The sequence below is a fragment of the Ranitomeya imitator genome, chromosome 2 (genome assembly GCF_032444005.1).
Source record: "Ranitomeya imitator isolate aRanImi1 chromosome 2, aRanImi1.pri, whole genome shotgun sequence".
Classification (NCBI taxonomy): domain Eukaryota; kingdom Metazoa; phylum Chordata; class Amphibia; order Anura; family Dendrobatidae; genus Ranitomeya; species Ranitomeya imitator.
The window spans coordinates 803,467,769-803,494,639 of NC_091283.1; the positions used below are offsets into that span (position 1 = coordinate 803,467,769).

Consider the following 26,871-nt stretch of genomic DNA (forward strand, 5'->3'; position numbering starts at 1 on the left):
TACTAATGCAGGGAATCAACACTTTATCTGCTAAGCATATTCTCCAGTTGCCAGGAATGTTGTTTTTTGACATTTATCCTTTCTTTTTAGTAGTTACCGTAATTCCCACCTTTCTTTGCCCTTTTTGGAGGTTACGGTATATTGCATTTCATAAAATAAAAAAATGTTATGCTGTTCCCTTCGCTATGATATCAAGATGTGTTAAGTCAACCTCCAAAGACAAATTCAAAAATATACGTTCTGATTTATGTGTATATATATATATATATATATATATATATATATATATATATATATATATATATATACACACATACAGTTAGGGCCAGAAATATTTGGACAGTGACACAAGTTTTGTTATTTTAGCTGTTTACAAAAACATGTTCAGAAATACAATTATATATATAATATGGGCTGAAAGTGCACACTCCCAGCTGCAATATGATAGTTTCCACATCCAAATCGGAGAAAGGGTTTAGGAATCATAGCTCTGTAATGCATAGCGTCCTCTTTTTCAAGGGACCAAAAGTAATTGAACAATGAACTCTAAGGGCTGCAATTAACTCTGAAGGCGTCTCCCTCGTTAACCTGTAATCAATGAAGTAGTTAAAAGGTCAGGGGTGGATTCCAGGTGTGTGGTTTTGCATTTGGAAGCTGTTGCTGTGAGCAGACAACATGCAGTCAAAGGAACTCTCAATTGAGGTGAAGCAGAACATCCTGAGGCTGAAAAAACAGAAAAAATCCATCAGAGAGATAGCAGACATGCTTGGAGTAGCAAAATCAACAGTTGGGTACATTCTGAGAAAAAAGGAATTGACTGGTGAGCTTGGGAACTCAAAAAGGCCTGGGCGTCCACGGATGACAACAGTGGTGGATGATCGCCGCATACTTAATTTGGTGAAGAAGAACCCGTTCACAACATCAACTGAAGTCCAGAACACTCTCAGTGAAGTAGGTGTATCTGTCTCTAAGTCAACAGTAAAGAGAAGACTCCATGACAGTAAATACAAAGGGTTCACATCTAGATGCAAACCATTCATCAATACCAAAAATAGACAGGCCAGAGTTAAATTTGCAGAAAAACACCTCAAGAAGCCAGCTCAGTTCTGGAAAAGTATTCTATGGACAGATGAGACAAAGATCAACCTGTACCAGAATGATGGGAAGAAAAAAGTTTGGAGAAGAAAGGGAACGGCACATGATCCAAGGCACACCACATCCTCTGTAAAACATGGTGGAGGCAACGTGATGGCATGGGCATGCATGGCTTTCAATGGCACTGGGTCACTTGTGTTTATTGATGACATAAGAGCAGACAAGAGTAGCCGGATGAATTCTGAAGTGTACCGGGATATACTTTCAGCCCAGATTCAGCCAAATGCTGCAAAGTTGATTGGACGGCGCTTCATAGTACAGATGGACAATGACCCCAAGCATACATCCAAAGCTACCCAGGAGTTCATGAGTGCCAAAAAGTGGAACATTGTGCAATGGCCAAGTCAATCTCCAGATCTAAACCCAATTGAGCATGCATTTCACTTGCTCAAATCCAGACTTAAGACGGAAAGACCCATAAACAAGCAAGACCTGAAGGCTGCGGCTGTAAAGGCCTGGCAAAGCATTAAGAAGGAGGAAACCCAGCGTTTGGTGATGTCCATGGGTTCCAGACTTAAGGCAGTGATTGCCTCCAAAGGATTTGCAACAAAATATTGAAAATAAAAATATTTTGTTTGGGTTATGTTTATTTGTCCAATTACTTTTGACCTCCTAAAATGTGGAGTGTTTGTAAAGAAATGTGTACAATTCCTACATTTTCTATCAGATATTTTTGTTCAACCCTTCAAATTAAACGTTACAATCTGCACTTGAATTCTGTTGTAGAGGTTTAATTTCAAATCCAATGTGGTGGCATGCAGAGCCCAACTCGCGAAAATTGTGTCACTGTCCAAATATTTCTGGCCCTAACTGTATGTGTGTGTGTATGTGTATATATATATATATATATATAATTTTACCCCCAAAAATTAAACTTTTTTTTTGTTTTATTTTCACACCTAAAGCCCAATAATTTTGGCAATCCTTTCTTGCCAAAAATAAACCTTTAAAAATGTTAATTTCATCTCCAAATAGCTGGATATTGGTGTTTAATGACGTTGCACAGAAGGATAATGTGGGGATTCCAATTTCAGGTACGGTAAATTACCATTCTACATTTTGTAACATTACTGAAATCCCAATGGATTACACCAGTAACGCTTCTCACTGGAGCACGAATATTTCTAAGTTCTTATGTAATCCTTTTTTAGCTTTTTTTTTTTTTTTTTTTTTTTTTTTTTTTATGCCTTTTTGAATACATGGTTGTACAAATTCAGATTTTGAATAATTGCCAAATCGCAAACTTTCCTAATAGAGCAATCCTCCTTGGGGCTGGGGCAGATAGCCATATTTTTTTTGTCCGAGTGCAATCCGACCAAACAAAAATATAATTTTACGTTTATATCCACCTATCTCGGGCCTCTTCTTCCTTGCTTAGCTTTACTAATTCCAGAGAGTGATGATGGATGGAAAACGACTAGGAGGGAGGGTGTGCCGAACCGTTTGGCCACGCCAAGGGTGCACCGAGACAGCAACATGAGTCTTCATAGTAAGTACCGGCGGACAGACTCCCTTCAATCAGGTCTTTTGTATGAATTACTTGAATTTATTGTAGATTTCATGGAAAATATTTGACCAATAACGGAAAAATCCACTCCAATTCCAGGAATCCTGGAAATAATAAAGATGACATTTAGTGCCTCGATACAGATTTTGTATGACTGCATATTCCTCTGTGGCCTCCTTATTGCCAAGTGACAGAGGAACTGCCACTTCCCTACCTGTTATTGTTAGAACAATGGCTTTGTACTGTGGTTCCTTTTGTAAGGAATCCTTTGGCCGCATCGTCCCACACGCTGGATCACGATGGAGCAATTATCAATATTTCCTTCCGTGGATTTCCTGTGCTTTGTAGTGATTCATACGTGCCGCACAATCACTGCTTGTATGGCTTATTAGTCACTGTGTATTGCAAAAATGTTCTACTTTTTTTTTTTTTCCCCCATGTGTTCAGCTTTGTGGTCACAGTTCCCATAGCTGTGTACAGATCATTACGTTGGTGTGATGATTAGGGTTGAGCGAAACGGATCGTTCATTTTCAAAAGTCGCCGACTTTTGGCAAAGTCGGGTTTCATGAAACCCGACCCGATCCCTGTGTGGGGTCGGCCATGCGGTACGCGACTTTCGCGCCAAAGTCGCGTTTCGTATGACGCGCTTGGCGCCATTTTTTTCAGCCAATGAAGGGGCGTGGGCAGAGTGATGACATAGGTCTTAGGGGCGTGGACGCCTATCGCCATGTTGTCGCTTGTGCGCTGTAGCGATTTGCACTGTGTAACACCAGCTTTTCAGTTCAGGGACGGAGGAGAGAGAGAAAAAAAAAAATTCCCATTGGGTTTCGTGTTTCGGTCGATCCTCGACTTTTCGCCATAATCGGCCGATTTCACTCGACTTTTGAGATAGTCGGGTTTCGCGAAACCCGGCTCGACCCTAAAAAAGTCAGTCGCTCAACCCTAGTGATGATGTCTCAGGCTAGATGCATCTAATGCCGGGTGCACTCCGGCACTTGGTGCTAAGAAATGCACCAGCTCCAAAGGGTACAGAAGTGTTGTGAAATCACTAAAAGAGGTTACCCGTCTATTTATTTGGTATCCACCACTGTTTGCTATATATACAGTGTGTGTATGTATATGTATATGTATATGTATATGTGTATATATATATATATATATATATATATATTTGCGTCAAAGCCTCTTGAAACGACCTCCGAAGTGACACATAAGGGAAAACGCAGTCTGTTCTGTTACTGAGAAATCCGTGTTTGAATTGATCTGCAAATGAGTCAGAAGGACTATGGTAGATCTGACGCCTCAGTCGCTCCAGCTCTATTCCCCATCTAGCACCACCTCTTCTTGCTTGGCTAACGACACATTTGTTGTGTGACTTCAGGCAAAGGAGCCGCCAGTCACGCAGAAGGAGGCAGCATCGGGCGGAGAATAGAGCTGGAGTGACAGAGGCTTCAGAGCTCCCATTGCTCTTTGTTTGCTTATCCATACTAATGCTAATTTCTTAGTAGTAGAGGAATGGACTTGCCCTGTAAAGGTATTGATGAACTTTTCTTTGAAAGAATTGCGTACATATCAACAGTTTGCGGTGAAAATTCCTACTGCCCCATTAAAGATTTAGGACCAAGTTTTTTAATTTTTTTTTTTCAATTTATCACTTACTGCTCCGCTTCTTTCATTTCATTCATTCATTCATTCATTCATTCTCTATTGGACTGCCGGAGATACTTGAGCCCAGTACTATCTTCGGCAGTGTCAGAATGAAGGAAGTGGAGGTGCGTGTTCTCGATAATTTTTTTTCCCCTTAAGGGCTCATCTCAACTTGTGAGGAAAACGGACGAGTGCAATCTGATAAAAAATCGGATTGCACTCGGACCAATGTTAATCAACATGTGACACTCCATTTGCGATTTTTTTTTTTTTTTTTTTTTTTTTTTTTTTTTTTTTTTTTTTTCCCCCAGCCGAAATCGGACTGAGAAAAATCTGTGTCGGCTGAGAAAAAAATCGCAGCATGCTGCGTATTGCTGAGATTCTCGGACGAGACTCGCCAATGCAAGTCAATGGGTGCGAGAAAAAAAACGCACAGCACTCGCACCATGCGAGTGCTGTCCGATTTTTACGCACCGGTGTCCTTAGAAAAGCCGGCAATTCAGCGCAGAGTACAGTAAAATCACACTGACAGGTTAGATGAGAGTAGATATATACACATAGAATAGGTATATATACATATATATATATATATATATATATATATTTAATGCAGCGCGAGATAGCTTTAAAGCTGGTAATTCAGTTACCGGCTTTTGCTTTCTCCTTCACAAACCCGACATATGAGACCTGGTTTACATACAGTAAACCATCTCATATCACCATTTTTTTTGCATATTCCACACTACTAATGTCAGTAGTGTGTATATGCAAAATTTGGGCGTTCTAGCTATTATATTTAAGGGTTAAATGGCGGAAAAAATTGGCGTGGGCTCCCGCACAATTTTCTCCGCCAGAGTAGTAAAGCCAGTGACTGAGGGCAGATATTAATAGCCTGGAGAGGGTCCATGGTTATTGGCCTCCCCCTGGCTAAAAACACCTGCCCCCAGCCACCCCAGAAAAGGCACATCTGGAAGATGCGCCTATTCTGGCACTTGGCCACTCTTCCCATTCCCGTGTAGCGGTGGGATATGGGGTAATGAAGGGTTAATGCCACCTTGCTATTGTAAGGTGACATTAAGCCTAATTAATAATGGAGAGGCGTCAATTATGACACCTATCCATTATTAATCCAATTGAAAGAAAGGGTTAAAAAAATACACACACACACATTATTAAAAATTATTTTAATGAAAGTTCCCACGATCTATGAACATCCAGCAGAGGGCGCCTCACCTCAAATGAAGCTAAATATAGCTCATTGATCTATATTTAGACTCATTCCCCGGGGTTTTGCAGCGAGGAGTAGCATTGCATTAGCAAAGCTCCTGGCTGCAAAATGTTTTAACCCCTTCAGAAGGATTTTCATCGTTGGACTTTACAGATCTGTGGAAGGTAAGTATATTGTTGGTTTATTTTTTTTTTTTGTCACAGAACGAGGGTCTTCACTGAGTGGATTGGGCGTTAAATAAAAAATTACAACAACCTTTGTTTTTATTTCATTAAAATAATTTTTAATAATGTGTGTATTTTTTTAACCCTTTCTTTCAATTGGATTAATAATGGATAGGTGTCATAATTGACGCCTCTCCATTATTAATTAGGCTTAATGTCACCTTACAATAGCAAGGTGGCATTAACCCTTCATTACCCCATATCCCACCGCTACACGGGAATGGGAAGAGAGTGGCCAAGTGCCAGAATAGGCGCATCTTCCAGATGTGCCTTTTCTGGGGTGGCTGGGGGCAGGTGTTTTTAGCCAGGGGGGGCCAATAACCGTGGACCCTCTCCAGGCAATTAATATCTGCCCTCAGTCACTGGCTTTACTACTCTGGCGGAGAAAATTGTGCGGGAGCCCACGCCAATTTTTTCCGCCATTTAACCCTTAAATATAATAGCTAGAATGCCCAAATTTTGCATATATACACTACTAACATTAGTAGTGTGGAATATGCAAAAAAATGGTGATATGAGATGGTTTACTGTATGTAAACCAGGTCTCATATCATGTCGGGTTTGTGAAGGAGAAAGCAAAAGCCGGTAATTGAATTACCAGCTTTAAAGCGATCTAGCTCTGCATATATATATATATATATATATATATATATATATATATATATATATATATATATATATATATATATATATATCTATTCTATGTGTATATATCTAATCTAACCTGTCACTGTGATTTTACTGTACTCTGCGCTGAATTACCGGCTTTTCAAAGGAGACCCGTGCGTAAAAATCGGACAGCAATACGGATGTCATACGGATGTTGCGATAAAAAAATCGCATGGCACTCGCAGACGTTACATCAGTTTTTTCGGTCCGTAAATCGGACCGTTTTTTTCTCACACAAGTGGAGATGAGCCCTAAATCTCATCCATTTATCACCTTAGAAGTTGGCAAGTATGGAATATGTGGAATGTATATTTTTCACTAATGTTCACAAATATAAAAATATTACAGTTAAGTACTGTACATGGATTCTCAGGGCTCTGGTCTTGTGACCTTGTCAGTGGTCCATGACTACTGGGGCAGGACCCAACCTCTTCCTACCTGTCGGCCTCCCTGGGTCATCTTCTGATTAGTAGGCCCAGTGTCTCATCATGCAGGGCTTCTGTCTAGCGACATGGAGTACTGATGCACCCTCTCTATACCACGGTTCTGCAAATTAATTTTCTCATCTAGTAAGTAGTAACAAATCGGCATTAAATTGAAAGTTGTATAACTAATAGAAGAATCTTGTGTAATACAACTATCTTCTGGTAGCAGGACGAGGAATTACACGATTAGCAGTGAATTGGGGGAAACTGGGATAATGCAATTATGTTGGTCAGCTGTTTTATAAAACAATGTTTTCTGGAAAACCTCTTTAATTTTTCGAAGATCATATCCATATACATTTTTTCAGAATGGTGTTGAAGGTGAATGTCTAAAGTTTGAGTGTAGCTTCCCATTAGGGTGGCCTCCCTTTCATGACCCTTACCTTGTACCCTCGCGCAGCATGACGTTCGGTGATGCAATCCTTTTTTTTTTTACTGATTGATGGAACGATATGACGGCTCTACACAACCGCATTGAATCTATTAGTTCCATCTGCTTGCCTAATGTGGGACGTCGAGGGTCTGACTTCCTGGAGGGTAAAATATACCGAATTAACTACAGCTACATATAGTCCCATAGTCTGTTTACTCTTTTTCATGTGTTGATTTCTTCTTTTTCTTACAGGGGAAAAAAAGAAAACCAAGTCCATAGACAATGAACTTAATCCAGTGTGGAAGGAGGTAAGTGTGCTGCACAGATGCGTTGAGGGTTTTCTTTGATTTTTAGCAAATATCAAATGTACTGCTAAGTTCTTGATATCTCTGTTTATCAGGGAACTCTTCCGAAATGCCTGTTGGGAACAGGGAACAACCACTGCCCATATATCCTATTGGGGCATATGGATGTCATAGAAGGTAGAGGTCCCTATAATACATTATGGGGCCCCTCTGTTCCCAAGCATTCTATCTATGGGTTGGACTCATTGAAAGGACCTCTGGGCTGTCTGGAATGTGATATGCATATATACGGTCACATGCCAACTTGGACTCGAGTATGTCTAGTTGGCATGTGACCATATGTATTGAGCAAGGCTAATTGGAATATGTCCGGAAACATGCAAATTACATACTTGAGATCATATGACTGCCCGCGAAAAGTGCCGAAGAATCCTCACAGCACGTAGTGCACTCGATGTGAGAATTAGCAAGTCTGCAGTCACGTAGAGTGACTGCAGACTTGTTAGGCTAACGCCGGACAACCCCTTTAATTTAATATTTGCAATAAAACTACAAACATTTTCACTTGAATAATAACATTGACCATTAGTGTTGAGCATTCCGATACTGAAATATTGGGTATCGGCCGATATTCGCTGTATCGGGGTTCCGATACTGAGTTCCAATACTTTTAGAATATCGAATACCGGAATCTGAAGTTCCCATAATGCAATGAGCCAGTTTGATTTTACTCAGACAATGAGGATCCTAAGAAATGTGGGCACATCCTGTTAGGCATGTTAACTAATGACATGGCTGTGATTGGCTGCTGAAATGATGTCATAATGCACTATAAAAGCCGCCACCACCATTTTGGGTTCACTCTGCTGTGAATTTACTTAGGGACAGGACGCTGCTGTTCTGACTCTGAGGGACAGATTGAGCTAGTGATTTGCTTTATTGTGCTTTACCCAGGCTTCTTTAGCAACCGCTGTGTGAGAAGCTTTTTTTTTTGCCTTGCAGCGCTGTTCACGGCTGTCTGCGAGGTCTGTGAGTGAGTGCAGCTCACGCTGTAGTGTGTTCTGCAGCCACCTCCGGTTGTAGTCCGCTCGGCGTACGTCACTGCCTCATACATTGTCCTTTTTTGCATTAGTGCTGCTCATTTTTCTGATTTCTCCTATTAGTGTGGTTCCATCCGTATCCAGCTAGATTGCTTGTAAACACTATATAGGAGTAGATAGAGGAGCCTTTCTGCTGGCTTGTGCCCTGCAGCCCCAGCCAGATTAGTATTAGCCTATTTTTTTTGGAGCCTCATCTATTGCATTGTAGGTTACCTTCCTGCATTGTAATAGCTACAAAAAGTTTGTGATACTATCGGTTCTACATCTTTGGGCACATCGTGTCTTTTTGTGAAAAAAAACAAACAAAAAGTTAATAAAGTTCACCAAACACTCTACTTTACAGTTGTGTAGGCCACATTAGCTCATATTAAAGTCTAGTCCACACTTTATAAAATTAGTGTTTCTTATACCTGTTAGCAGCTGTTCAGGAATAAACACACTAAGCCCTTAGTACTTTTCTGCCTATCTTTATCAGTCTACCAAGATGAAGAAGGCAGAGAGTAAGGCACGTGGTTGTGGGGGTGGAGTTTCTGCAGGGAGAGGATGTGGGGATTCTGTGCTTGCTGCGGGCACCGGTGACTCATCATCCCCCAGTTTTACCAGGGAACAGTCCTTTATGCGCAGCTTTGTAGGAGCTCCCCGTACCCCACTGCTGCGGGACGAACAAATTGAAGCCGTTGTCGGATGGACGGCAGCTAACGCATTGACTTCAATTAGTTCCAGATCCTCTCAGGTCCTGAGCACTGAAGAGCACCCATCTGTCTCTTCACCACCTGCCAAATTGCCCAGGCAGTCAGAAAGCCCTGGACAGGAGCCATCTCTACTTCTGTTCTCTGAATCTCTTGGCTTGGAAAGAGGGGGCCAGCCAAGCAGCATTCTAGAATTTGGAGAAGAGGCAGTATGCAGTGATGCGCAACAGCTTTGTCTCTTTGAATCTGAAGAGGCGGGTGAGCCAGTGCCTATGGTCAGCACACCTCAGTACGCATATGATGATGAGACTCAGGTGCCACTTTCTGGTGCATTCTGTGCTGTCGAGACTACCCAGGAGAAGCAGTTGTTGGAAGAGGGTAGTGTAGATGATGAGGTCCTTGACCCATCATGGCATGAGGTAAAGGAAGGTGGTGGGAGCAGCTCTGAGGAAGAGATTCCCCGAACTGCCAAAAAAGGAGGGAGAGGGAGGGGGCAGAGTCGATTGCCTGTAGCCTCCACTTCGGCACCCATTAGGAGCATGCATCTTCCAAAACGGGCGCTCCCAAGACTTGCAGTGCCTGGTCCTTTTTTGACACAGTTGCAGATGACATTTGCTTTGTCAAATGCAAGCTGTGTAATCAGAAAGTGAAAAGAGGGAAAAGTGTCAGCAACCTCAATACCACAAATATGTGGAAACCTGTGCGGACCAAGCACTGGGTGGAGTTACAAAGACACACTGAAGACCTAGGCCAACCTACAGAGCCACCTACCACCTCATGTTGTAGCCTCTTCCTCAGCTCACACACAGCTGGTTCGGCTTCCTCACAGGATCGCCATGGAAGAACCTCTGGCACTGTTGTACAGAGACATAGTGTCATTCCTCCCACAGCACCACGTTCCCTGTTATCTCCACACTCCCAGGCCAGTCTACAGCCATCGGTAGCACAGGCATGGGAGAAAAGGCGCCCATACTCGGCAAACCACCCCCGAGCACAGGCTCTGAATGCTGGCATTGCAAAACTACTGCCCCTTGAAATGATCTCATTCAGGCTAGTGGAGACTGACACCTTCTGTAACTTCATGGCATTGGCAGTCCCACAATACGACGTGCCCAGCCGCTTTTATTTCAGCAGGCAAGCTGTCCCTGCCCTGCAAAAACATGTGGAGGGAAACATTTAAACATGCGCTACTAAACGCCGTCAGTAGCAAGGTCCACCTCACCTCCGATGTGTGGACCGGTCACAATGGACAGGGACGATACCTTTCCCTCACTGCCCATTGGGTCAATGTTGTGGAGCCGGGTACAGATCTGGCGAGTGGCGCTGTACGTGTTCTGCAAATCCAAGGATTGCAGGAATCCAGTCTGTACACATTGACTCCTCCTCATACTCCAGTTCCTCTGAATCAGTGCTGCAGGAGCCGTCACGATCTACCTTCACATGGATCCGTGAATGCTTACTTGTTATGACCGATATGAGCACAGCCGTGGCCAAACGTCAACAGGCCACATTGAAATTAATTTCTTTTGGGGAATCGAAGCAACACAGCGCAGGAGCTCTGGAATGCCATCAAGCAGCAGAGCGACGTGTGGTTTGTGCCAGCGAATCTCCAGCCAGGCATGGTAGTGTGTGACAATGGCCGAAATCTGGTGGCAGCTCTGGGTCTAGGAAACCTCACTCACATCCCATGTCTGGCACATGTTTTTTGATGGACTCTCCGGATCTTGATGCACTGCTGCACAAGGTGCGCCTAGAGTGCACTCACTTGTGGCGTTCCAGCATGGCAAGATCGCACATTGCAGCTCTGCAGCGCCGATTCCACCTTCCGGATCATCGCATCATATGTGACCTACCCACCAGGTGGAATTCAACGTTACATATGTTGGAGCGTTTGTGTGAGCAGCAGGCAGCAGTAATGGAGTACCAGCTGCATCAGGCGCAAACAAGTCTCACTGTGCGCCGTTCACACTTAACCACCACTGAGTGGGCCTCTATGAAGGACACCTGCCACGTTTTGCGTGCCTTCGATGATTCCACGCGGATGGCGAGTGCAGATGATGCACTATTCAGCATGACTATCCCCCTTATCTGCCTGCTTGAAAAAACACTGCAGGCACTAAGGGAAGAGGTTTTGGAAGAGGTGGAGGATGAGGAGTCACAAATGCAATCTGCTTCTGGACAATCTGTGCAACGTGGTTCCTCACAAAGGCCTAGGCAGGTGACACTTTTTGATGAGGAGGAGTCAATGCAGGAGGAAGACATCTGTCCACAGGAGGGAGGAACACAATGCTCTAGTAGTCAGTATGTAGAGCGAGGGTGGGGTGATGCAGAGCAGGCAGAGATCATGCCTCAAGCAGGGGGCAGCGTTTCTTGGCCAGTTGGCAGTCTGCAACACATGGTTGATTTCATGCTGCAGTGCCTGAGAAACGACCGCTGCATCGCCCACATTCTCAACACGGCTGATTATTGGGTGTCCACCCTCCTAGATCCTCGCTACCGGGACAACTTACAAAGCTTTATAACGCCGTTGAACCCGGAGCGTAAAATGCGGGAGTACCAAGACGCACTGGTGCATTCCATCATGTTCTCCATTCCACCCGAGAGCAGTGCTGCTAGTGCTTTACAAAGCAGCTCAGTGCGTCGAGGCAGTGGAGGAAGCTCTGCACAAAGAGGGAGCAGAAGCAGCGCCTCAGCACAAGGCAAGACCAGTATGGCCCAAATGTGGCAAAGTTTTGTGTCCCCGCCACAAATGTCTACACCATCACAGACGGCTCCAGTCAGCAGGAGGCAACGTTTCTGTCAGATGGTGACAGACTACATGTCTTGCCCTCTCGGTGTACTCCCAGATGGCTCTTCCCTCCCCCCCCTTCAGGTTTTGGGTCTCCAAGCTGGATACATGGCCAGAGCTTAGCCAGCATGCATTGGAGGTGCTGGCTTGCTCTGCTGCTAGTGTATTATCAGAACGTGTCTTTAGTGCCGCGGGTGGTGTACTAACAGACCATCGCATGCGACTATCCTCCAATAACGTTGACCGGCTTACTTTTCTGAAAATGAACCAGGCCTGGATCTCGCAGGAATTTGCCACTCCTCTTCCAGATTAAATAATTGGTTGGCAACAGTATCCAGGTCTCCTGTTGTGTTCATGTTTCTACCACCTGAACTGTAATCCCTGGGCTCCAACACTGCCAGTTGCTGCTCAGAAGTGCCGTCTGCACAGTTAACACATGCTCCAGTGTTATTGGGGTTCAGTAACGTCAGCTGATCCCCCCCCCCCCCCCCCCTGCTGTGTCCGGCAATCTCTCCTGCTCTGTCCACATTCACACTACTACTGACTTTAAACTTGCTTCAATTAAGCCTCTGCCTCCACTCTGTTTCTAGTATTTACCCTGGGCTCCAGCACCGCCAGCTGTTACCCGGCAGTGTCTTTGGCATGGGTACTCCCTCCTGCCCAGCCTGGTTCCAGCACGCCAGCTGTTTCCCGGTAGTGTCAACGTCACTTTGCCTCCAATACGGTGTCCTGTCTTGTTGCGGTCGGGTTAGCCGACTCTATGGTGCCTGCAGTTTAGGTGCTTCCTATGTGGGCTGCGGGATCTGGTAATGAAGGCTGGTTCCATAGTGCCAATAGGACAAGCTCCCCCTGTAGGACTGTGAGTTTCGGTAACTCTGGCCGGCTCGCGGCCTCGCAACTTTTTTTTTCATGTGTACCTTCTGCTGCCTATCTGAGTTCCAGTACCGTCAGCTGGTTCTTGGCAGTTTCTCAGCCTTCTTGTACCTTCTGCTACATTTCCAAGTTCAAGCTTTTTGAAATGGTTTCTGATCACTCTGGATCTCCCTGACGACGACCCTGAAGACGACGACCAAGAAGCTGCAGAACATTAAGCATAAGAATAAAAATCAGAGCAAAAGATATTATCTAAATTATAAGCAGAAGAAGACTAAGCAGTGTATGGGGGTGAGTCCGTTCCTCCTTGTGGTGCCCCTGGAAAATACCTGCTGCTGCAGGCCAAACTGAACGCGGACAAATCCTGTTGTAAATCTTTTGTGACTGGCAGAACGGAAGGTGTAATCTTCAAACTTTTATAGATAACAACTACAGGAATGCCTGTCACAAATTAGAATATGATGATGAAGAAGAAGAATATGAAGTAGTAGAATATGAAGAATAATAGTTGAATAAGAAGAATATGAATGTTTAAAAAAAATAGAAAGCAGGTGAAGAAGAAGATGAATAAGGTGAAGAAGTTTATGAAAAAGATGATGCTGCTGAGGATGATGGAGAAAGTGTGGGAGAAGTAAAAAAAGGTGAAGAGCATGGAAGTAGTGAAACATAAATATCTGACAATATAAAAAAGCTTAACATAGTCAATATCTTTGACTCCGAACGTCTTAAAAAAAAAAAAAATGTACCGTAATTCCTGCTATTTAATTTGATTGGGCTAAACCTCTATGCCTTTAATGTCTCCTACCTCCCCCAATACATCCTACATTATTCTTAGTTTTTTTCCTTCATGTAGAATTAACCTGCAAGGAAAGAAAGGGTTTATTCTCATTCCGATATGTGTCCCATTGACTTGCATTGGTTTCCGGTATCGGAATCGGCAATATCCGATATTTTTTTGGGTATCGGTCAGGTCCAATCCGATCCGATAATTCCCAATATCAGAAGGAATCGCTCAACACTATTGACCATAAAAAAAATTGGTCTCCAAAATTTGGTATTTCGCTTTAGTTATTTTACTGTGGCGGCCATTTAAACAAAAAATAACAGGAACTATCACCTTATTCGTTGTCATAATAAAAAATAAATAAATCTATATGCGAGAAATGGCCAAACTGACATGACAAGAAAGAGATGAGGATCACCATGGTCAAATATCAGCTAATTGGACATTGGTGGTAGATCCTAATGATGCAACACCAATGATTTCATAGACAAAATTTTTGGAGTTGAGCAAAAAGATTCTCGGGACCCTGGTTGAGTGGCAGCGTCAGAGCCCTGCGGACCTCCTACTACCTGCGGTGTCTGTGGAGCCTCTCCTCATTTTAGGAGGAGGTTTGCAGTTCTTTGGTCTACTGATATGGCTGCAGGACAAGGATCCTGCCAATCTTCTCAACTCTAAGCAACCTATATAGATGAGATGTGTTTATAAAGGACGCAAATGGATAGATTTTTTTACTACTTTTTTTTCTAGGGATCTTTATACCCTTCATTTTCCACGTCTGTGAAATAGTTCAAAATTACTGCATTCACAAAATGAAGTATGTTGTCTGTCCTTACAGACCCTGTGGGGGGCATTATGTAACTTCTGTATGCAAGCAAACCATCCTAATTTCCTTTATTTCTTCCTAACTAGGCATAACTTTGCCGTACGGAAGTCTGCAAACTTGGTTAGAACTCATGAACCGTAAAAACAAACCATATCTAAAAACCATGAACGATATAAAACATTTGGTTGTGTTTATAAAGAATATTGTCCTGTGATCTGTAATGGTGACATGGCGTTCACTTGTGGGGCACAAAAAAAAAAAAAAAAACAAATAAAGGCAAACCACTCATTCCATAATTGCTGCACTTCAGCCCTTTACAAATTAAAAGGAATTTTTCATCAGGTTTATGCTTTCCGATCTGAAGGCTTAATGAAATGGGGACAGAGACCCTGATTCCTGCACTGGGTCACTTCCTGGTTTTCTTGCTGCAGATTGGCTAATCTTCCCAGTGATGAGCTCTGTATAACCCTGCCAAGACCACTGATTGACCACTTTGTCAAAACTGTGCATAGGCAGAAAGCTGCTAATTTGTGGGTCAGGAGCCTTGGATAGCTGGAAGTCAAAAATATTGAGGTTTACATTGCAGCAGTTCAGTAAGGGACCCAGCGCTGGAATTTGGATCTCTGGCCCTACTTTATGATGCTCTTAGATTGGGCAGCAAAAACCTGGTGATAGATTCCCTTTAAAATTAGATTGTGGAATTATTGTGAAATTGTTTAAGAAATTATGGCCGTTACTGAATCACATTTCTGCTTTCACAATTTCTTCTTTGTCTTTTCAACAGTATAATATAGGTAGCTTATGAAAGAATTAATGACCTAAAGCCACATATCTTTGGTCCCCAGTACTTAAAGGGGTTGACATATTTGGGGCATATATAACATATCGACCAAATAGGCCATAACTGTTGGATAAATTCACCCTCGCGTATTTCAAGAACGAATCCCGTTGCACGCTTTCAGGGTCTCATCTTTGTTCCTCTCTTTAGGAGCTCTGTAAATTGGTGAATGTGCTTGCTCTGTAGTTTTTCAAGCACCCATAGAAATAAATGAGAAGGGCACTGGTGGGAGTGAAGGATCTATTAGACACCCGTAAGGCTACGTTCAGATTAGCGTTGCGCGCCGCTGCGTCGGCGACGCAACGCACGACGCACGCTAAAACGCTGCATTTTGCGACGCGTGCGTCGTTTTTTTGACGAAATCGGACGCAAGAAAAATGCAACTTGTTGCGTTTTCTTGCGTCCGACGCTAGCGTCAAAAACGACGCACGTGTCGGAAAACGCAACAAGAAAAACGCATGCGTCCCCCATGTAAAACATAGGGGCGCATGACGCGTGCGTCGCCGCTGCGTTTCCCGACGCAGCGTCGGCAAACGCTAATCTGAACGTAGCCTAATGCAGTTGTAACACTGGGTATGATCATAAAAAGTTTTTGTTTTTGCAATTTTTCTGGGGTTAAACACCTTTTTAAGTTTCAAAATGTTTGCGCACCTCGAAGTTTTTACACCAGACGTGTAGAACAGTGTATAAATACAGTGACATTTCGAGCAGAGGCATTCTCTTAATTACCGGTAATTAGGGGCATGTTACTCTGCTGGCGCCCTCATTGTACAGTGTACGCCACCAGTCTTATTCTTTGCAGTGGTCAGACGGTGTCGTCTATAGGCGCAAATAGGCTTCAGATGCTCCAGATTTGCCTGAATTAGGCACAAATAGGCTTCAGATGCTCCAGATTTGCCTGAATTAGGCACAGATAGGCCTCAGATGCTCCAGATTCGCCTGAATTAGGCACAAATAGGCTTCAGATGCTCCAGATTCGCCTGAATTACATTCTGTTATGGTGGGGTCTTAAGTGGAGAGCCTCCATATGGGCTAATATGACATGAAAAGGGTCTTGATAAGAGACCCAATTTAACCTCTTTACTTTTAGCTGTTTCTTGGGAAGCTGTATCTTTTTTTTTTTTTTTTTTTTCCCCCCCATAATTTATATACACTGCATGCAGAATTATTAGGCAAGTTGTATTTTAGAGGATTATTTTTATTATTGATCAACAACTATGTTCTCAATCAACCCAGAAGACTCGTAAATATCAAAGCTTAATATTTTTGGAAGTTATACTGTTTTTTTTTTTTTTTTGTTTTTTTTTTTTAGATTTGGTTATCTTAGGAGGATATCTGTTTGTGCAGGTAACTATTACTGTGCAGAATTATTGGGCAACTTAATAAAAACCAAATATATTCCCATCTCGCTTGTTTCTTTTCACCAGGTAAACCAATATAACTGCACAAAATTTAGAAATAAACATTTCTGACATGCAAAAACAAAACCCCAAAAAATGAGTGACCAATATAGCCACCTTTCTTTATGATGACACTAACCGCCTCCATCCATAGATTCTGTCAGTTGCTTGATCTGTTTTACTATCAGCATTGTGTGCAGCAGCCACCACAGCCTCCCAGACACTGTTCCGAGAGGTGGACTGTTTTCCCTCCCTGTAGATCTCACATTTTATGAGGGACCACAGGTTCTCTATAGGGTTCAGATCAGGTGAACAAGGGGCCATGTCATTATTTTTTCTTCTTTGAGACCTGTACTGGCCAGCCACGCTGTGGAGTAGTTGGAGGCATGTGATGGAGCATTGTCCTGCATGAAAATCATGTTTTTCTTGAACGATACCGACTTCTTCCTGTACCACTGCTTGAAGAAGCTGTCTCCCAAAAACTGGCAGTAGGTCTGGGAGTTCAGCTTCACTCCATCCTCAACCCGAAAAGGGCCCACAAATTCATCTTTGATGATCCCAGCCCATACCAGTACCCCACCTCCACCTTGCTGGCATCTGAGTCGGAGTGGAGCTCCCTGCCCTTTACTGATCCAGCCTCTGGCCCATCCATCTGGCCCATCAAGAGTCACTCTCATTTCATCAGTCCATAAAACCTTTGAAAAGTCAGTCTTAAGATATTTCTAGGCCCAGTCTTGACGTTTTATCTTATGTCGTTTTTCAGCCTTCCTTAACTTGGCCATGTCCCTGAATATTGCACACCTTGTGCCTTTTGTTACTCCCGTAACGTTGCAGCTCTGAAATATGGCAAAACTGGTGACAAACGGCATCTTGGCAGCTTCACGCTTGATTTTCCTCAATTCATGGGCAATTATTTTGCATCTTTTTTGCCCAACACGCTTCTTGCGACCGTGTTGGCTATTGGCCATGAAACGCTTGATTGTTCGGTGATCGCGCTTAAAAAGTTTGGCAGTTTCAAGACTGCTGCATCCCTCTGCAAGACATCTCACAATTTTGGACTTTTCAGAGCCCGTCAAATCTCTCTTCTGACCCATTTTGCCAAAGGAAAGGAAGTTGCCTAATAATTACGCACACCTTATATAGGGTTTTCTTGTCATTAGACAACGCCCCTCCTCATTACGGAGATGCACATCACCTGATTTACTTAATTGGTAGTTGGCTCTCAAGCCTGAACAGCTTGGAGTAGGACAACATGTATAAAAAGTATCATGTGATCAAAATACAACTTGCCTAATAATTCTGCACACAGTGTATTATGTGTGCACTGTTTATTCACTTTGTAGAGTCTGGAACTTATCGGCGTGCAGGGAAACTAATTGAATTTCGGAGCTCGTGACCCGGGGTGGAGAATGAGCTTTGTTTGATAGTTTTAGTAGTATAATGTGATGACATAGTTGTGGTTTTACGTACGGCTACATATATCCTGTTTCACACTTTTCTCTTCCAGCTTATTGAGTTTGATCTGAAAGGAGCACCCATTGATTATTCCTCATCATTGGAAATCGTCGTGAAGGATTTTGAAACGATCGGAAAAGACAAGTAGGTTATCTGCCTCTTATTTCTTGCATATAAACTGTAATGCCTGCTGCTGGGAAGCCACAAGATTTCCTAAAGCATATGCAAATGGTCATACGCAGTTAGACCATGCTGGGAGCGATAGTGCTTCAGCTGTAGAGTGACGGCTGCTTTACTGCAAACACTGTACAAAGGAATGAATGGAATACAAACCTCAGAAATAATCTTCTATTGGAGAAGAGTAGCCACTGTGTAATGTCAGCTCGCAGGCACTCGAGCCTTCCTGAGGTCTATAATGGTTTTCTGCTTTCTGCTCCAGGAGGTCAAATATGATCCTTTATTGGCGAGATTCTACTGAAAACCGAACGAAGAATGAATAGTTTTCTAGTGTTTATACTTCATTACTATTAATTATCTTGTGATTTGTTAACAAATTTATATGTATATATTGCAAAAATTTTCCTGCAACGATATCCAGTGTCAACACTTTCAACCATGACTTTATGTGTATGATGAAAAAAAGTAAATATATTATAGTGTGTATATATATATATATATATATATATATATATATATATATATATATATATATATATATATATATATATATATTTTTTTTTTTTCTTACATATATCGTATATACTTGAGTATAAGACAAGACCCCTAATTTTGCCACAGAAAATTGGGAAAACTTATTGACTCGAGTATAAGCCTAGGGTGGGAAATGCAGCATCTACTGGTAAATTAAAAAAAAAAAAAAAAAAAAAAAAAAATAGATACCAATAAAAGTAAAATTAATTGAGACATCAGTAGGTTAAGTGTTTTTGAATATCCATATTGAATCAGGAGCCCCAAATAATGCTCCATACAGTTCATGATGGGCCCCATAAGATGTTCCATACAAAAATATGCCCCATATAATGCTGGACAGAGGTTAATAATGGGCCCCATAAGATGCTCCATATTAAAATATGCCCCATATAATGCTGCACAAAGATTAATGATGGCCCCATAAGATGCTCCATAGAATAATATGCCCCATATAATGCTCCATAAAGGTTGATGACTCCATAAGGTGCTCCATAGCATAATATGCCTCCGGCACTTGCGATATTCACCTGTCCCTGTTCCGCCGCTGTGTCTTCCGGCTTTCTGCAGTGACTGTTCAGGCAGAGGGCGCGCACTAAACACGTCATCGCGTTCTCTGACCTGAACGTCACAGCCAGAGGACGCGGAAGACAGTGTGGTGGTGGAATGGGGACAGGTGAATATCGCATGGCTCATCCTCCCCGTCATACTCGCCCCTTCCTGGTGCAGTCTTTGCAAGTCCCTGCTTCTCCGATGGTCTCCAGGCGCCGGCAGCTTGTTCCTGTGTTCAGCGGTCACATGGTACCGCTCATTAAAGTAATGAATATGCGCTCCACGCCTGTGGGAGTGGAGGCGCCTCCATATTCATTACTTTAATGAGCGGTACCACGTGACCGCCAAACACAGGAAGAGCTGCAGGCACTAGACCAGGGGTGGGCAATTAATTTTGCCATGGGGCCGCATGAGAAAGTGGGATGGTTTTAGAGGGCCAAACTAATATAATTACCGTATTTTTCGGACTATAAGATGCACCGGACCATAAGGCGCACCCCAAATTTGGGGTGAAAATTGCAGAAAAAAAGATTTTTTTTTATAAGATGGGGGTCCGCCTTATTGTCCGAATTTACAGTATCTTACGGTAAGATTCTTACCTGAGGGCTGGCGGTGGCAGAGCAGGGTCACAGGAGGCATGGTGTCGGCAGAGGTGGGGTGATGCGGTGTGGCGTGCGGCGTGCACCTGAGCAGGGTCCCTTCCTGCTTGGGCGGGTGACGCCACGGCCTGGTGTCCATGGGGGGGGTTGCAGCAGTGGTGGTGCGGTATGGTGTGCGCGGGGTCCCTTCCACCGGTGAGGTGACGCAGCGGCCAGGAATGCGATGTGCGCACCAGAGCCGGGTTGAATATCGATGGCGGCGGCCATCTTCCCGAGGCCGCACGTGCGCAGATGGAGTGCTCTGCTTCACGGGGCTTCAGGAAAATGCCCGCCGTGATCTCCATCTGCACACGCGCGGCCTCCCGCGGCCATTTTCCTGAAGCCCCGTGAAGCCGAGCACTCCCATCTGCGCACGCGCGGCCTCGGGAAGATGGCCACCGATGAATAGGTAATCAACCCGGCTCTGCTCCTCCTCAGAAAACGGCTAGCCGAGCGGTGCCGAGGGCGGCTGTCAGAAGTGACAGCTAGCTGGCGGGCCGCTTAAAATCATCAGGCGGGCCGGATGGGGCCCGCGGGCCGCATCTTGCCCAGGTCTGCACTAGACCATCTGAGAAGCAGGGAAATGCTGAGACGCTGGGGGTGAGTATGATGTGACAGCTGCCCCTCCCCCGCCGACCCCCTGGGACAATGACTGGAGCATAAGCTGGGAGGGGCACTTTCAGCCTAAAAAAATGGGCTGAAAATCTCAGCTTATACTCGAATATATATACGGTACATAAAGTAATGGCCGAAAGTGATATTCCAGGAAATTATTGCAATTACACATGTTTATTTCCTTTTGTGTATTGGAGCAACATAAAAGGGGAAAAAGTCAAATTGGGCACACACCATTTCACACAACTCCAAAAATGGAACGGACAAAATTACTGGCACTCTAAACTTGGTTATTTATTGCAAAGGGCAGGCAATCAAATATTATCAATCGCTTCCTACAACAATCAGCAAGCTTCTTACACCTTTCAACTTTAGTTTTCGACCATTCTTCTTTTGCAAACTGCTCCAGGTCTCTCCTATTTCAAGGCGCCTTCTCGCAACAACAATTTTAAGATGTCTCCACAGGTGTTCAATGGGTTTTGGATCCGGACTAATTACTGGCCATTTGAGGACTCACCAGCGCTTTGTTTCCATTTTTTCTGGGTGCTTCTTAAAGTATGTTTGGGGTCATTGTCCTTCTGGAAGATCCATGACCTAGGATGCAAACCCAGCTTTCTGGCACTGGGCACTACATTGCCACCAAAAATCTGTTGGTAATTTTCAGGTTTCATGATACCTTGCATACAGTCAAGATACCCAGTGCCAGAGGCAGCGAAACAACCCCAAATCATCTTTGTACCTCCACAATATTTGACTGTAGGTACTGTGTTCTCTTCTTTGCAGGCCTCGTTTCGGTTAACAGTAGAATTATGTGCTTTACCAAAAAGCTCTAGCTTGGTCTCCTATTTCCACACTAGAAGGATTTTGGCTTACTCTCATACATTTTAGAAAACTGCAGTCTAGCTTTATGTCTGTGTCAGCAGTGGGGTCCTCCTGGGTCTCCTATCATAGCGTTTCAGTTCATTCACATGTCGACGGATAGTTCGAGCTGACACTGATGCACCCTGAGCCTGCAGGACTGCTTGAATTTCTTTGGAACGTAAGGCTGCTTATCCACCATTACACTACCCTGCGTTGTAATCTTTTTTTTTTATCAATTTTTCTCTCCCAACCACATCCAGGGAGATTGGCTACAGTGCCATAGGGTGTAAACTTCTTGATTTATGTTGTGCATCCATGGACAAGGGAACATCAAGATCTCTGGAGATGGTCTTGTAACCTTGACATTGTTGATATCGTTCAGCAATTTTGGTTCTCAACTCCTCAGACAGTTCTCTTCTCTTTTTGTTCTCCATGCTTAGTGTGGCACACAGTCACACAATACAAATATTTAATCAACTACTCCCCCTTTTATCTGGTTTCAGGTGTGAGTTTCACATATATTGTTTTTCTTCTAGTCAATTGGGGAGGAATTATAACACTTCAGAAAGCTGTACCCCCTCTTGCTCCATTTATATGAGCCAATAATTGGAAAACATTTGTAGAAACTCTCATTCAAGTTATTAGCCTCTTTAAACCGGCCCAACAAAGAATCAATGCAAAATAAAATATTTTTTTTTATCAGCAGTGCATCATCCTGGGATAGGCTGCTAGTCACATGATATGGGAACAGAACTTTTTTTTTTTTTTTTTTTAATGGGTCTGTTTAAATGGGCTTTAAGGGTAGACTTTCCATCCAGATTTGTAGGCAGAAAATATGCACCATTTTCCGTTAGTAGTAAAATAGATGGGAATTTCCTGAATTCCACTCATGTGCAGTGGAAAGAAATTTACAGTGGGAGCTGACCAACTCTGTGGAATTGTGAATTAAATACAACAGAACCTTTGTTACAGTTGTGGGAATTTCTTCATTGAGTTGAATTCTCACACTGCAGATTTTGATGCAAACATTTCTGCATCTGAAAATAATTTTTCAGATGAATGGGACAGTAGTAAAATATTCTGCAACACAATCGGCAGCATCCAAATTCCTCCTTCAAGGGAAAATCTGTAGTAAAATCTGTTCTATAGGCATAATTCGTTGCTTATTGCTTTGGATCACTGGAAAACCTGCAGCAGAAATTTTGTACAGAAATCTTCTGCAGAAAAACATACCCCAAGTCTCGCACCATGCCAACTCTACTAATATCCCCTTCTGATAGGTCAAATTTTTTTGGCAAACTTCCTTTTTTAAAGTTTTTTTTTTTTTTTTTTTAAATTCCCACTTTCACGTTTACATGGCTGACCTCCTCCTTCTTTAGAATAGTTGTTTTAGTGAGCCGCTTATCTTTTGTATGCATAATTAATATCGGCAAATAGAATGGGTGGGGTGAAAGGTTTACTGCATATCTCTCTGTTAGAAAATACACAAGCTAAAGGCGTGGGTCCCATATTCCCACCGCCGGCTTTATTCAGAGCTGCTATTTGTACATGAGTCAACTTGTGACCAATGGTTGAAAAATTAAAGGGAATAGCAGCTGGGAATTCTGACTTCTGAGCTATTCTAGCACAACCTCACTTTTTGCACTGTATATTTGACTATTTAAATGCAAAAATATCTCCATGCCTATTATATAATTTAGGATCACATTTGGAAGATGATGATTATCCATATCAAGGATCCTAAGCAAAAGAAAAACTTGACAGCTCTGGAACAATGAGGTCTTGAGTTACTTAGAAAAATCCCTTTAGGGCGCAGGCAGCATTGTAAAATTTAGGTTGAGGCTGCTAAACACAACAGAGATCACTTGGCCAAAGTATGTGTAGCTGCTACATCATGGCTTCATACAAGTAAATGGTGTATTGTGATTCTTAGTGTACCCCACATCTCCCCTACAAACAGTATGATGGCCCCACATCTCCCCTACATACAGTATGAAGGCCCACAGCTGCCCTACATGCAATGTGATGGCCCCACAGTTTCCCTACATGCAGTATGATGGTCTCACAGTTCCTCCTACATGCAGTATGATGGTCTCACAGTTCCTCCTACATGCAGTATGATGGCCACACAGCTTCCCTACATGCAGTATGATGGTCTCACAGCTTCCCTACATGCAGTGTGATGGCCCCACAGCTCCCCTACATGCAGTATGATGGCCCCACAGCGCCCCTACATGCAGTATGATGGCTGCACAGTTCCTCCTACATGCAGTGTGATGGCCCCACAGTTCCCCCTACATGCAGTATGATGGTCTCACAGTTCCCCCTACATGCAGTATGATGGTCTCACAGTTCCCCCTACATGCAGTATTATGGCCCCACAGCTCCCCTACATGCAGTATGATGGTCTCACAGTTCCCCCTACATGCAGTATTATGGCCCCACAGCTCCCCTACATGCAGTATTATGGCCCCACAGATCCCCTACATGCAGTATGATGGCCTCACAGCTCCCCTACATGCAGTATGATGGTCTCACAGTTCCCCCTACATGCAGTATTATGGCCCCACAGCTCCCCTACATGCAGTATTATGGCCCCACAGCTCCCCTACATGCAGTATGATGGCTGCACAGTTCCCCTACATGCAGTCTACTATTCTGTAAAGTTGCCAGGGTTGCGCCCAGCCTGCCCCTGGCTGCAGGCTGCAAACATTTTTTATCTGGGGCCTGCATGTGGCACACAGCTGCATGTATGAGACCCCTGCCCTAGACAATGACTTTGTATGCAAAAAAGAATATTTAAAATTCACTCCATGTAATCTAGTAGTATGATATAATTGGAGAAATAGGACTGGTGGCCACGTCTCTACCTTGCTGCCCATAGGGTGGTCCTATTCCATGATTGACAGTCTTCCCTGTATGACTAGCCATGCATTGATACCTGTCAATCACTAGTAGAGCCACCCAGTGGACTCCTTTATCAAACACCAGGGATCTCAATCAGTGAAATACTGTTGGAATAAGTTTAAATGCAACAACTCCATTCCTGTTGTAGTCTGCATTGAATGTCTATGAGTGTTCATTTGTCAGCTATGCTGTGATTGTTAAAGTTTGTACAAAAAAAAAGGTCAGAGGACTCTCACTGATTGCATCATTCTGCTGCTGTTTCCTTCACAGAGAGACATGTGTTACATGGACTAGATTATATCGGTAGTTACTGTCAAAGCTTTCTTATTTTGTTCCAGTTCAAGCTGCATATATTAAACACAGTTTGCCTTACGTTGGATTCTGCTGCTTATATGAAGTAACACGCGCTGCTGTGGTAATACTCCGGCTAACAGGTTATGGGCCCAGCCACCGGAAAGTAAATGGTAAAAAGCCCAGTCACCGGAATAAGCAGCGAGCCAAGCGCAGACAGCACAGAGGAACCCCCGGAATACAAGGACACCGGAACGCAAAGGTACCGCAGTGTACAGAGCACCGGACAGCGCAGCTTAAAGGGCCAGTAACAAAAAAAAAAAAAAAAAAAAGGTACAAGAGACAAGAATGTCTACAGAAAGGAATGCAGTGAAGTACACAGTGCCAAGTCTCACAAATCACAATTACAGCTCCTGGAAATTCAAGGTAAAGATGTTACTTATAAGAGAGGGTACATGGAAATGTATTGAACAGCCTGTGCCTGACCCAGTACCGGGTGATTGGCTAGAGACTGATCAGAAAGCACAAAGCACTATTTCCCTCAGCATAGATGATAACCAGATTGTACATGTATGCAAATGTGATACTGCAAAGAAAATGTGGGAAGAATTACAGAAAGTGCATGAAAGGTCAAATCTCAGCAATAAGCTATATCTTATGAGAAAGCTGTATCAGTCTAAATTAAGTGATGGCCAGCATATGCAGGACTATATCAGAAACACCCTAGAGATTGTGGAGCGCCTAAGGGGTATTGGTGAAGAAATTAAAGATTTTCATGTTGCTGCATTACTATTAAGTGGTCTTCCAGAAAGTTATGACACGCTTGTGACTGCATTAGATGCCAGACCAGATGATGAACTCACACTAGAATATGTGAAAGGGAAACTTGCAGATGAATACAAGAGAAAGTCAGAGACTATTAGCAATAATATATGCAAAGCAGAAGCAGCATTAAAGACACAGTACTTTTCTAAAGCTCAGAGTCATTTAAAGGAAACTCGTGAATGTTTTGTCTGTAAAAAGCCTGGTCACCTTAAAGCAGACTGCAGAGTGTGGAAAGCAAGAATGAATCAGTTTAAAAAGCAGGACAGTCATCAAAAGGTTAAAACAGCTGTAAAGAAGGAAGATGCATGTATTGCGACTGCATTTGGGGTCAGCACAAGCCCATATGCAAACCATGTTTGGTGTATTGACTCTGGAGCGACTGCTCACATGACACGTGATAAAGATTTCTTCATTAATCTAGATGAAAGCAAGTCTGAAAAGGTAATTTTAGCTAATGGTCACTATATGACATCAGAAGGAATAGGAGATGGTTATCTCCATTGTCAAGTTCAATCCTCAGCACAAGTCAGAAAAATCCCAGTTAAAGACGTGCTGTATGTTCCCAAACTTGAAAGTAACCTTTTATCTGTAAAGAAGCTTGCACAACAGGGAAATATAGTTACATTTAAGGATGACAGATGCATCATTTCAAAGAAGGGTCATACCCTTGCCGAAGGAAAAATCAAAGATGAACTTTATCAGCTGAAATGCAATGAAACTGTTTACAGTGCTAGACAAGATTTTCATAAGGACTGTATTCATGTGTGGCACAGACGCCTAGGCCACAGAGATCCAGAAGCAGTAAAGAAACTAGCTCAACTTGCAAATGGTATTGCAATCAACCAGTGTAATCAAACAATGAAGTGCACAAGTTGCCTAAAAGGGAAAATGTCCAGAAAATCGTTTCCTAAAGTAAGCACTACTAAATCTGCACAGATACTGGATTTGATACATACAGATGTGTGTGGTCCAATGAGTGTTCTTACTCCCAGCAAGAAGAGATATTTTCTCACATTCATTGATGATTATTCCAGATATACTGTTACTTACCTACTTCAAAGTAAAGATGAAGTTCCACAGAAACTTGAAGAATATCTTGCTGCAGTTCTTAACAAATTTGGAAGAATACC

General features: G+C 43.2%; 1 protein-coding gene across 7 annotated transcripts in view; it reads left to right on the forward strand.

The window, feature by feature from the left end:
- MYOF (myoferlin) overlaps nt 1-26,871 on the forward strand; it is a 176,146-nt gene that overhangs the window by 20,583 nt on the left and 128,692 nt on the right. For all 7 annotated transcript variants that reach the window (XM_069753773.1, XM_069753775.1, XM_069753774.1 and 4 more), the window contains exons 2-3: nt 7,542-7,597; nt 18,397-18,488. In XM_069753773.1, the coding sequence (XP_069609874.1) occupies nt 7,542-7,597; nt 18,397-18,488 (148 nt within the window). The remainder of the gene's footprint in view (nt 1-7,541; nt 7,598-18,396; nt 18,489-26,871) is intronic.